Source organism: Pan paniscus, chromosome 5 (assembly GCF_029289425.2).
Source record: "Pan paniscus chromosome 5, NHGRI_mPanPan1-v2.0_pri, whole genome shotgun sequence".
Classification (NCBI taxonomy): domain Eukaryota; kingdom Metazoa; phylum Chordata; class Mammalia; order Primates; family Hominidae; genus Pan; species Pan paniscus.
The window spans coordinates 39141576-39154076 of NC_073254.2; the positions used below are offsets into that span (position 1 = coordinate 39141576).

The 12501-nt window shown below is 46.2% G+C and overlaps 1 protein-coding gene across 2 annotated transcripts in view; it reads left to right on the plus strand.

Annotated features, from left to right (window-relative positions):
* Nucleotides 1-3567: 3567 nt before the first annotated feature.
* Nucleotides 3568-12501, plus strand: part of ALDH5A1 (aldehyde dehydrogenase 5 family member A1) — a 42488-nt gene continuing 33554 nt past the window's right edge. Inside the window, exons 1-3 of one of the 2 annotated variants that reach the window (XM_055113118.2) lie at nucleotides 3568-4267; nucleotides 11398-11481; nucleotides 12137-12307. In XM_055113118.2, coding sequence (XP_054969093.1) covers nucleotides 3914-4267; nucleotides 11398-11481; nucleotides 12137-12307 — 609 coding nt within the window. In that variant the 5' untranslated portion in view covers nucleotides 3568-3913. 2 annotated transcript variants of the gene reach the window in all.

Below are 12501 nucleotides of genomic sequence, written 5' to 3' on the forward strand. Positions count from 1 at the left end.
GACATGACAACCAGCTGCAGCCAAAGAGCCAGCTGCCCCCTGATAGAGCATGTCCTGCTCCTCCAGTCCCCACCATCCATGCAATGTGTGCAGGTTTCCACACCCCTTCTGGCCACCAGAGGCCTTTGAGTTTGCCTCCCTGTCACTCTGGGCCTTCTACAGCCTGTGCGTGAGGGAGTCACAATTATTAATTGGGACTTTGGATATTGTCTCTCAGAACATCCAAGAGCAGTCAATCAATGGTTACAGGGGAAAAAAAATACTGCCTAGAAAAGATATCTAACCATATATAATACAACAAACCCATCCAAAAAGCACCAAAGAAATGGGTTCAGAACAGGTGTGGTGGCTCACGCCTATAATCCCAGCACTTTAGGAGGCCAAGGCGGGCAGATGGCTTGAGGCCAGGAGTTCAAAACCAGCCTGTGCAACATGGCAAAATCCCGTCTCTACCAAGAAAAAAACAAAAACAAAAATTAGCCGGGCATGGTGGCATGCACTTGTGGTCCAAGCTACTCAGGAGGCTGAGGCAGGAACATCGCCTGTACCTGGGATGTGAAGGTTGCAGTGAGCTGAGATCACACCACTGCACTCCAGCCTGGGCAAGACCCCACCTCAAAAAAAAAAAGGAATGGGTTCACTTACCAAACAATACTAATCCCAAATGTCTCAATTTCTCATTATGCATTTTTTTGTATTTGAGATTCAGAATGACATAAACGTATAAATGTAATAAAATAAGAGGAAACTATTTGCTTAGTGTGATAGTTATGAATATGGTCTTTATATGACAATATTGCTTGCAGTTTTATGAAGTTTGTATTACCTTGGTAACAATAAAAACATCAAAGATATGACTTTAAAGAAAGTTAAAACGTAGCTCACAATATTACTATCTGACAAATAATAAGCATATGGAAATATTTTTCTTTCTGCCCCACACCCCCCTTTCCTAATATAGGTGGCTTTGTTATAAACAAGACAGCATGATTCTACCATTTAGAACTCTTCTGGAAATATAGACCCAAGGTGAAAAGTAAACATACAGTTACATTAAGGAGTGAGTAGGGAGAATACAGGTTTGAAAGCCAGAGGGTCTCAAGCTTTATGTGGGCCAGTCTAGAAAATGGGGGAGAGGAGGCTGGGCACGGTGTCTCATGCCTGTAATCCCAGCACTTTGGGAGGCCAAGGTGGGCAGATCACCTGAGGTCAGGAGTTCAAGACCAGCCTGGCCAACATGGTGAAACCCCATCTCTACTAAACAATACAAAAATTAGCCAGGCATGGTGGCGCGCACCTGTACTCCCAGCTACTCTGGAGGCTGAGGCAGGAGAATCACTTGAACCCAGGAGGCAGACGTTGCAATGAGCTGAGATCGTGCCATTGCACTCCAGCCTGGGCGAGAGAGTAAGACCCTGTCTCAAAAAAAAAAAAAAAAAAAAGTGAAAGAAAAAAAAAAGAAAAAGAAAATGGGGGAAAGGATGAATAAGGGTGGGAACTGGGGAGTGGAGGTTCCCAGCACAAGGGCAGGCAAAGGAGAAAGGAGGGAAGAGGTCCCTCTCACCTGATGGTCTTGTCCTTATAGGCCCTGGTAAGGACAGACACCCAGCCAGGCGCTAGGGGGCATCAGGACAGGCTGGAAGTAAGACAGGAGCCAGGAGGAAATTGTTTACACTCTGAATGGGGGCTTGAAGAGGGGCACAAAACTGAGGGAAAAGGGGAGGGCCACATTGTGAACTTTCTAAGCTCCAGGCGCTTTTGCCTTTGTGAAGTACTTCCTGTCACAACAATAAGTAAACAATAAATAGAAATCACATTTTACATCTGCATTGGTGTAAGATTAACATATTAATATGCCACCTAAAAGTTCTTTTCTTCAGATTTTAGAATAAATTAAACATTTGTGAGTGCTCCTAACAGTTTTATGGGCCCTTGGTATCGTACCTACTGTGCCTAATGGATAAGTCATCCGGGAAAGGGAGTGGGTACCGTTTGAAATAGAACCTTAAAAAGGTAAGTGGACTAGGGTAATTTTTGAACAAGAGAGGCAGCCACAATTAACTTGGCTTTTCTGGGCCTCAGTTGATTGAGGCCTCAATTGAATGATTTCCCCAGGCCAGTAGAAATGAGCCCTGTAATCCCAGCACTTTGGGAGGCCAAGGAGGGCGGATAACTTGAGGTCAGGCATTCAAGCCCAGCCTGGCCAACACGGTGAAAATCTGTCTCTACTAAAAATACAAAAATTAGCTGGGCTTGGTGGCACACACCTGTAGCCCCATCTACTCGGGAGGCTGAGGCAGGAGAATCGCTTGAACCCGGGAGGCGGAAGTTGCAGGGAGCTGAATTCGCACCACTGCACTCCACCCTGGGTGACAGAATGAGTCTGTCGGTCTCACAAGAACAAAACAAACAAAAAACAAAAACCACCACCAAAAACAAAACAAAACAAAAACAAAAACTCCCTCCGCAGGCAGGAGATGTAAACACGCCAGCTCCCCAGCCCCAACTGTGATACCTACTGGCCCACATCCCTATTAGGACTCCCTGGTTCTCCCCAGTTCCTGCAATAAAATACAGAGCAAAATAGTGTGAAATTGATTAAACTCTACTGTTATCACTTCTGCCATATGTGACTGGCTCAAAACTCAATGGATCTGACTCAGCAAAAGACAAAGTCAAAATTTAAAGTTACTGCCTCGGCATTTTGCAAATGTCCTAGAAAAAAATTCAGCGTCCTAGAAAAAGGTGAAAGCTAGCAAGATACTCTCAACGCTGTAGGAGTTGAGAAAGGGAGATATGTAACCTAAAATCAATGCATAGGGCTGGGCTTCATTTGCACCCACAAATTCCCAGCATACGCCTGCTATTTTTATTTTTATCCTCATTAGGTTTTAAGCTTCCCTGCTGCTTTCAGAGTCTTAAGCCCAAGTCTAATTTTTTAACGGATGAAGAATGCTGTTTAAAGGTGCTCAAATACCTTGGTTGGATAGTATGCTCAATCCTTATACCTCGGTTGATTCAATTTTGACAAATGCTTCCATTTACTAGTTGGTGACCCAACTTTAATCTTACTAGTGGCTTGACTAGGGTAGCTAGTATGACTTTGAACGCTATATTGAATTTAATGTAGCAACTGTAATGAGCATTTTACCTTATCTCACAACAAAATGGGGTAGATATGGTTCTATTTTATAAGTGACTGGACTAAGGTTAACCTGTCGGTCACACAGCTTGTCGGCAACAGACTTGAGTTTGGATCCTAGTCTGTTTATTTCCAAAGCGCTGTTATTTATCGGGAGCACCCCTAGGAGAATGCCTAGACACACACCCAGAAAAGCAGGCAGGCAGCAGAACGCGGGGTCACACTTCGACCCCTCACAGAACCATCGCTCCCAATCAATACTACGTGCTCAGGAGCTACAACTGAAGAAGCGTGATCACGGCTTTGGCATTTAGGGCAGGCACTAGCGCATCTACAGACCGCGCACAAATTCCGGGGATGCCGAATTTGGGGGATGCAAAGGGGAGAGAGTGGATCTCTAGCAGCGGTTGGGGGCTCAGGAGCAGTTAGTGACAAATGAGCACCCGAAAAGTGAAAAGGTGACAGCAGTCCGCAGGTCCATCTACTGGCGAGCCTTCTCCATCCCCGAACCCAACCCTCCCCGGGGAGAAGGTCGCGCCAGGAGAGAAGCCGCGCGGCGCTTAGGGCAAGGTGCAGAGGGCGGCGCGGCGGTGCAGCGAGAAAGACGCGGAGAGAGGGCGCTGCTCTGTGGCTCTGCAACCTTCCGCCAGCTCCCACGCTTTCCCCGCGCGTCCCCGGCGCCTCCTCGCTCCTCTTGCTTCCCCGCGACCCCTGCGTTCCCGTGCGCGCGCGCCCGCTTGCCTGTTTCCTGTCGCCGTCGTTGCCCGGGCCATGGCGACCTGCATTTGGCTGCGGAGCTGTGGGGCCCGGCGCCTCGGGTCGACGTTTCCAGGCTGCCGCCTCCGCCCCCGCGCCGGCGGCCTGGTCCCTGCCTCCGGGCCTGCGCCCGGCCCGGCCCAGCTCCGCTGCTACGCTGGGGGCCTGGCGGGCCTCTCTGCGGCGCTGCTGCGCACCGACAGCTTCGTGGGCGGCCGCTGGCTCCCGGCCGCCGCCACCTTCCCCGTGCAAGACCCGGCCAGCGGCGCCGCTCTGGGCATGGTAGCCGACTGCGGGGTGCGAGAGGCCCGCGCCGCCGTGCGCGCTGCCTACGAGGCTTTCTGCTGCTGGAGGGAGGTCTCGGCCAAGGTGAGAGAGCCCGGATGCAGGGGGCCAGAGCGGGCCGGGGACACGGCGGGGAGCAGAGGGGGCTTTACCCCAAAGTGACACCAGCCGCGTCGCCTCCCTCCTGTGCTCAGTTCCCCAGGGTATACAAAGTGGCAAGTCAGAGCAACAAGGGAGACGACCAACAAATAAGTTTGGAGCTTCCACTTTGAGCCGGGCGCTAGGGACACGACCCCTGCCCTCAAGCCTCATCAAGTTATGCACTGCCCAGTAGGGGAGGCAGAACGTGAGCGCCTAATACAAGCGAGCTGCGTGTTATGATCAACAAGCCTAACCGTGGAGGGGCGGGGAGAAAGGGGAGGGGTGTCAGGGAAGTGAGAGCACGTGTGGCCCTTCAGAGTATCTGAAATATCTCCGCAGCTGCAGGGAGCCCACGCAGGAGGCTGCTTCAGCGGCCCTTGAGAAGGCTGGTAGTGAGGGCCCCGGGCCAGAATCATGGAATCGGAAACGGAGAGAACTGTAGAAAGATTTGGGTTTTGTGCAGGGGAAGAGAGAAATCCAGGAGCGTTCTCCAGGTTTTCACCCTAAATGGATAAATGCTGCTATTGGCCATTGCATAGAGAACACTGGAGAATTGGGAGTAAGGGGTGGAGGGCCATTAAATGAAAGAATAGAGTAAGAAGAAAACTAAGAAAGTTTCTTCTTCCTTCAAGTATGATATTATTAAACCTGCAGTCAACGCAGTGAAATTTTTTACCCTGTCCTTCAAAGCTGTCCCTCTGAAGGAATGCATCCAGCGATCCCTACGACTACAAGAGAGTCTTAGCACTCATTCATCCATCAGCTGTTTACTGAGCACCTGCTGTATGCCCTGCACTGTTGGAGGTGCTTGGGATACCTCAGTAAACGAAAGAAGGATTCTGCCCTTATGGAGCTTACATGGGGTGGAAGGGGGGAGCAGAAGAGATATCAGAACTCTAAACAACAAACATAATATCTAAGCAAATAAGTATGTGAGAGATGCTGAGTGCAATATGGGAAAAAAGGTAGAAGCAGGAGAGGATCTGGGCCAGAGGGAAGGGGCAAGATGCAGCATCAACAGTGTGACCAGGCATAGTCCTCTGCTAGGGCTGCCATAGCAAAGTACCACAGACTGGGTGGCCTGAACAACAGACATTTCTCATTTTACCGCTCTGGAGGGTAGAAATCCCAGATCGAGGTGTTGTCAGAGTTGGTTTCTTCTAAGGCCTCTCATTGGCTTGCAGAGAGCTCGGTTTTGTCTTTGTATCTCATCAGACCTCAATTTTAGACTCATGGAGTCTGAGATGTCTGTTCACGCCCAAGTGAGGATGTAAAGTAAGCAGTTGGTTATATGAATGCATCTTCCCTGTGTGTCTCCACATGGTCTTTCCTCTGTGTGTATATGTGTCCTAATCTCTTCTTCTTTTAAAAACAGGAGTCAGATTGGATTGGGGCCCACCAGAATGATCTCATCATAACTTAATTCCCTTTTTAAAGACCCTATTTCCAAATGCACTCACATTCTGAGATACTGGGGGGTTAGGACTTCGACATGTCAATTTTGCCAGGAGCACCATTCAGCCCGTAACATCAGGGTAGGTCTCATTGAGGACATGAGATACAAAGACCAAAGGAGGTAAGGTGTCCGGAGTTGGTTCCTGCCGGTGGGTTTGTGGCCTCGCTGACTTCAAAAATGGAGCCGCGGACCTTTGCAGTGAGTGTTACAGCTCTTAAAGATGTCATGGACCCAAAGAATGAGTGGTAGCAACATTTATTGTGAAGAGCAAAAGAAGAAAGCTTCCACAGCATGGAAGGGAACCCGAGTGGGTTGTCGCTGCTGGGGGGGTGGGGCGTGGTGGCCAGCTTTTTATTCCCTTATTTCTCTCTTCTGGTGTTCTGTTTCTGTCCCACCAGAATGCCTTTTTTTCAATCCTCCCTGCGATTGGCTACTTTTAGGATCCTGCTGATTGGTGCGTTTTACAGAGCGCTGATTGGTGCGTTTTACAGAGCGTTGATTGGTGTATTTTCCAATCCTCTTGCTAGCTACAGAGCGCTGATTGGTGTGTTTTTACAGAGCACTGATTGGTGCATTTTACAATTCCCTTGGTAGCTCCAGATCGCTGATTGGTGCATTTTACAATCCTCTTGCTAGCTACAGGGTGCTGATTGGTGTGTTTTACAGAGCGCTGGTTGGTGCATTTTACAATCCTCTTGTAAGACAGAAAAGTTCTCCAAGTCCCCACTCGACCCAGGAAGTCCAGCTGGCTTCACCTCTCATAAGGACATTCAGCTAGAGCCAAAGTAGAAGCATGGCTGACACATTTGCAGAACAGCAAGGAGGCCCGTGTGGACTGAGCAAAGGGGAAGAGTTGTATCAGAGGAGGTCATAGGGAGAAGGGGAAGAGTGGGTGGAACATGTAGGACCTGTGAGTTATTCTAAGGACTTAGTTTTTACTTTGAGTAAAGAGGGGGCTGTGTCAGGGTTTTAAGCAGAGATATGATCTGATTTACCTTTTGAAAGGCCACTCTAACCACAGTGCTGAGAATAGATGAAGAGTGGTGGAAGCAGAGAGACAGGTTAGGAGGTTGTTGCACGGATTTAGGTGGGAGGCCACGGTGGCTTGAACCAGGGTGGTAGCAGTGGACAAGGTGAAGAGTTATCCCATAAAGGATGTATTTTGAAGGTAGAGCCCACTGGATTTTCTGATGGATCATTATATAGAAAGTAGGTGAAGGAGAGGGGTTAGTGATGACTCCAGGGCTTTTGGCCTGAGCAATTGGAAGGATGAGGATAGCTGAATTGAACAGCATTAGGGTGAGATATCAAGAGTTCAGTTTTAGACTTATTGAGTTTGAGATGTCGGTTCACACCCAAGAGAGGATGCAAAGTAAGCAGTTGGGTGTATGAGTCTGAGGTTTGAGAGCGAACCCTAGGCTAGAAATATAAATGTGAAATTCATACCTGTGTGTACGCATACATACTTACAGCTATGGAAATGGTGAGATCACAGGAAAGGAGTGGACCAGGGCCTGAGCCCTGGTTCCCCTAGTATCATTCTGGAGCCCCACAAGGCCCCACGAAGATCAAGGCTGCCATACAATGGTGTTACACTGCAGGGGTCTGGAAAGCCTTCTAGTCTGTCAGTGATTGTTTGGCAGCTGCAGGGCGGGTGTTGGGACCTCTTGCTGACACTAGCAGCATTATCCTGTGTTCAGATCACACTGCCCATCCTAATGTCTGTGCCCCTTGAACATTACAGTGATGTCAGCTTCTGTCTTACAAGGGCTTGGATCTTCTCAGGGAACCTTCCTTTTTGAAAGGAGGGGTTCAGGCTGGGCACGGTGGCTAACGCCTGTAATCCCAGCACTTTGGGAGGCCAAGGCGAGTGGATCACCTGAGGTCAGGAGTTCGAGACCAGCCTGTCCAACATGGTGAAACACTGTCTCTACTAAAAATACAAAAATTGGCCAGACACAATGGCTCACACTTGTAATCCCAGCACTTTGGGAGGCTAAGGCAGGTGGATCACTTGAGGTCAGGAGTTCAAGTCCAGCCTGGCCAACATGGCGAAACCCCATCTCTACTAAAAAATACAAAAATCAGCTGGGCGTGGTGGTGGGCGCCTGTAATCCCAGCTACTCAGGAGGCTGAGCCAAGGAGAATTGCTTGAACCTGGGAGGCGGAGGTTGCAGTGAGCCAAGATGATGCCAACTGGACTCCAGCCTGGCGGACAGAGCAAGACTCTGTCTCAAAAAAAAAAAAAAAAGAAAAAATACAAAAATTAGCCAGGCATTGTGGCATGCACCTGTATGTAATCCCAGCTACTCAAGAGGCTGAGGCATGAGAATTGCTTGAGCCCAGGAGGCGGAGGTTGGTTGCAGTGAGCCAAGATGGCACCACTGTACTCCAGCCTGGGTGACAGAGCGAGACTGTCTCAAAAAACAAAAACGAAGGTTTTTCTTGGCTTTGGATACACCTGTGCAGATGTGGGAAGCTACAGCCTGAGCAGCGCTCTCTTTAGAGTGCCTTGATGGCAGCCCAGGTGGCCTAGATTCTCTAGGCCTTCCTCATTTTCTTTTTTTAAGTGGTTTTATGTGAATGAATTAATTTTTTTTTTAATAAGCCATTTCTTCCTTTTTTCTTTTCTTTTTTTTTCTGAGACAGGGTCTTGCTCCATTGCCTAGGCTGGAGTACAGTGATGCTATCATGGCTCACTGCAGCCTCAAACTCATAGGCCTAAGCGATTCCCCCACCTCAGCCTTCTGAGTAGCTGGGACCACAAGCATGCACCACCACACCCAGATAATTTCTTTTTTTTTTTTTTTTTTGGAGACAGAGTCTCGCTCTGTCACCCGGGCTGAAGTGCAGTGGCGCAGTCTCGGCTCACTGCAACCTCCGCCTCCTAGGTTCTCCTGCTTCAGCCTCCCGAGTAGCTGGGACTACAGGCGCCTGCCACCATGCCCGGGTAATTTTTTTGTATTTTTAGTAGAGACGGGGTTTCACCGTGTTAGCCAGGATGGTCTGGATCTCATGACCTCATGATCCGCCCGCCTCGGCCTCCCAAAGTGCTGGGATTACAGGCATGAGCCACTGCGCCCAGCCCCACACTCAGATAATTTCTGCGTGTGTGTGTAGAGACAGATCTCACCGCATTGCCCAAGCTGGTGTTGAACTCCTGGCCACAAGCAACCCTCCCTCCTTGGCCTTCCAAAGTGTTGTGATTACGGGCATGAGCCGCCACACCTGGTCCCATAATATTGTTAATAATCCAATGTATCCCTTTATCTGTTTTTTGTTCGTTGGAATTTTTTAAATTATGGCAAAATATGCATAACATAACATTTACCATTTTAACCATTTTTAAGTGTACATTTCAGTGGTATTAAGTGCATTCATGTGTTGTGCCTGGGCCCTCTTCTTAAGTGTGTAAAACCCTTTCTTATGCCTCATGCATGCCCCAGTCCATATGTCAGTCTCTGGGACAAATCCAGGTTGTCAGCGAGCCACTATAATAGGGAACAATACTTGAAGACACTATGCTGAGTGAAATAAGCCAGTCACAAAAGGGCAAATGCTGTATGATTCTACTTAATATGAGGTACCTAGAGTTGTCAAATTCATAGAGACAGAAAGTAGAATGGTCCAGGCATGGTGGCTCATGATTGTAGTCTCAGCACTTTGGGAGGCCAAGGCAGGAGGATCGCTTAAAGCCAGGAGTCTGAGGTTGCAGTGAGCTATGATTGCGCCACTGCACTCCAGCCTGGGCATCAGATCAAGACCGTATCTAAAATAATAATAATAGTAATAATAATAATAATAACGTAGGGAACTATACCTTTGTATGGTAAAATTAAAGTTGTTCTTTTTTACCATAAGCAATAATAGCTGTTTCCACAAAACTTATTTTCTCTTTTATAATTTATGACGTAGTATACCTCTTTAGATGCAACTTGAAATTGGATCTCTATTACTCATCAAAGAAGGGTCAGTTAGCATGAGCAATATAGTGAGACCTTGTCTGTACAAAATAAATTTTTTTTTAATTAGCTGAGCATGATCATCCTGTAGATCCTGTTAGCATGAAAAGTCTGTATGGCATGACAACAACGACTTTAAGGGGAAGATAAGATTTCTTTCTACTTCTAAGTGATGCTGTGATACCTTAAGCACTAAGGCAGAGCTAGTAATGCTTTTTTAGTTTCACAGATCAAAGTAATCTTATTTTAACAGATCAAGGTAAAATGCTTATTTTAACAGATCAAGGTAATCGTTGTAAGATGTATATAACATGATGTTAACTTGGTAGTCTAAGTGTTTAGCTATCAAGCCGAATTCCTTAGTAGACCAAATCTTGTTATTGGAGTGTTCTTGAGCTATACCCCTGATGTTTAGAAAAAAAGTATTTGTTACCTCTTGTAGGATCTGCTTTTTGAACTTTTCTTCCCCTGTAGTTGCCAATTCTGCATGTATTAGTCCTCTAGAAATAGGTTAAACTGAATCAACTTAATGGAAGGAACTCTCCACAGGGCTTGTTTTCCAAAGAAAAGTATAGTTTGGAGAAGCAAAGTTACAAGCCTACCTAAGCATATCATAAAGCTGTTCAGAAATAACTCAGAGCCAGTCTCGTAGATGGAAATGTAGTGCCTGAGTCACATTCTGCTTAAAGTTGTAACAGATACAGAGGAGTTAAAAAAAATAGCTGAGCGTGATGATGTGTGCCTGTGGTCCCAGCTACTCAGTAGGCTGAGCTGGGGGGATCACTTGAACCAAGGAAGCAGAGGTTGCAGTGAGGTATGATCACACCACTGCACTTCAGCCTGGGTGACAGAACAAAACCCTGTCTCTTTTTAAAATTTTTTTTAAATTTTTGATTTTTTTTATTTGTGTGCTTTTCATTGTCCAAACCCAGACCCTGTCTCAAAAACAAACAATCAAAAAAAACAGAAGGTCAATGTATGTTTCCCCAAGCATCTTACTCAGGGTTGTCCAGAAAAATAGAACCAATGTTTTATATATATGTGTGTGTGTGTGTGTGTGTATGTGTGTGTGTGTGTATATATGTGTGTGTGTGTATATATATAATCATAGATATGTAGGAATATACGAAGATACTTCTTATAAAGGACTGGCTCATGTGACTGTGGATGCTAAGAAGTCCCACCCTCTGCTGTCTGCAAGCTGGAGACCTAAGAAAGCTGATATGTCCAGTCTGAGTTCCAGACTGGGTCCAAAGGCCTGAGTACCAGGAATGACAATGTCTGGTGTCTGACAACAGGAGGAAATGGATGTCCTAGCTCATGCAGAGAGTGAATTTGCTCTTCCTCTGCCACTTTGTTCTTTTCAGGTCCTCAGCAGATTGGATGATGCCCACCTGAATTTGTGAAGGCAAATCTTCTTTATTCAGTCTACTGATTCAAATGCTAATCTCTTCCGAAAACACTCATGGACATACCCAGAAATAATGTTTTACCAGCTATCTGGGGCTCCCAGTCAAATTTACACATAAAATTAACCATTACAACCAAGGAGAATGAGACCATACAGCTAATATTTTAGGATATTGAATTTTATTTAGCATTCTGTCTTACACTTGGCATTTTATTACTTTTCTGCCTTGTTATTTCTTTTGCAGGAGAGGAGTTCATTACTTCGGAAGTGGTACAATTTAATGATACAAAATAAGGATGACCTTGCCAGAATAATCACAGCTGAAAGTGTAAGTTCAGGGTTCTGGCTTGGTGCACTGAGAAATTCTCCAGAAATTTTTACACTAAACTTGGGAAAGCCCCTGACTTCCCTTCACTGCTGGCTGTAGCTGAAGAATATGTGATTCCTTCTCTACTGATCAAATACCAAATCATTATTGTGCCAGGGTACTTAGATTTGCTAAAATAATATTTGTATGTTCTAGTTTATTATTTAATAGTATCCAAAAATAGATTTTGTTTGCAACTATATGAATAACTGCTGTTTCACCATTCTGATTTTTTTCCATGTTACTGTTTTGGTTGTTTTTTTTTTAACATTGTTTTTGTACATTTTTTAATGTACCAATACTTCTTCCATAGATATAATAAATTATTTCATATCGTGGTTACAATACTTAGAAGATATTGAAAGGAGGAAAAAATTAGATGTTTCCTAATTTGTAAACATATTGAGAAGCAAATGACTTGTGGTTTAGGGTGATACATTCATCATTGTAATTCTGCTTTTTAAAACTCACACCGAAGTCAGAAATTTTCCCCACTCTATGGGTATCATTATAGGAGACTTTTCTACTCTTCTTGCATCTTGAAGAATTTAGGAACACAGAGCCATGCTTTTATTATTAGAAGGTAATACGTGGGTTCTTTTCTGATTTAATTTAGGGAAAGCCACTGAAGGAGGCACATGGAGAAATTCTCTATTCCGCCTTTTTCCTAGAGTGGTTCTCTGAGGAAGCCCGCCGTGTTTACGGAGACATTATCTACACCCCGGCAAAGGACAGGCGGGCCCTGGTCCTCAAGCAGCCCATAGGCGTGGCTGCAGTCATCACCCCGGTAGGTGACAGGATCAGCAAGATCCTAGGGTGGGAGATTGGATAGGGAGTTGGGAAACAATTCATTCTTCCTCGTGAGCAGGTGTGCTCATCCTGTTAGTTTTGTCACCTGTTCCTGGTTTCCTGATGCTTTTGCTGGATGTGGAAGTGTGTTTCCTAGTCCTCTGTGATGATGTTAGGTGTGGTGGCAGTGAG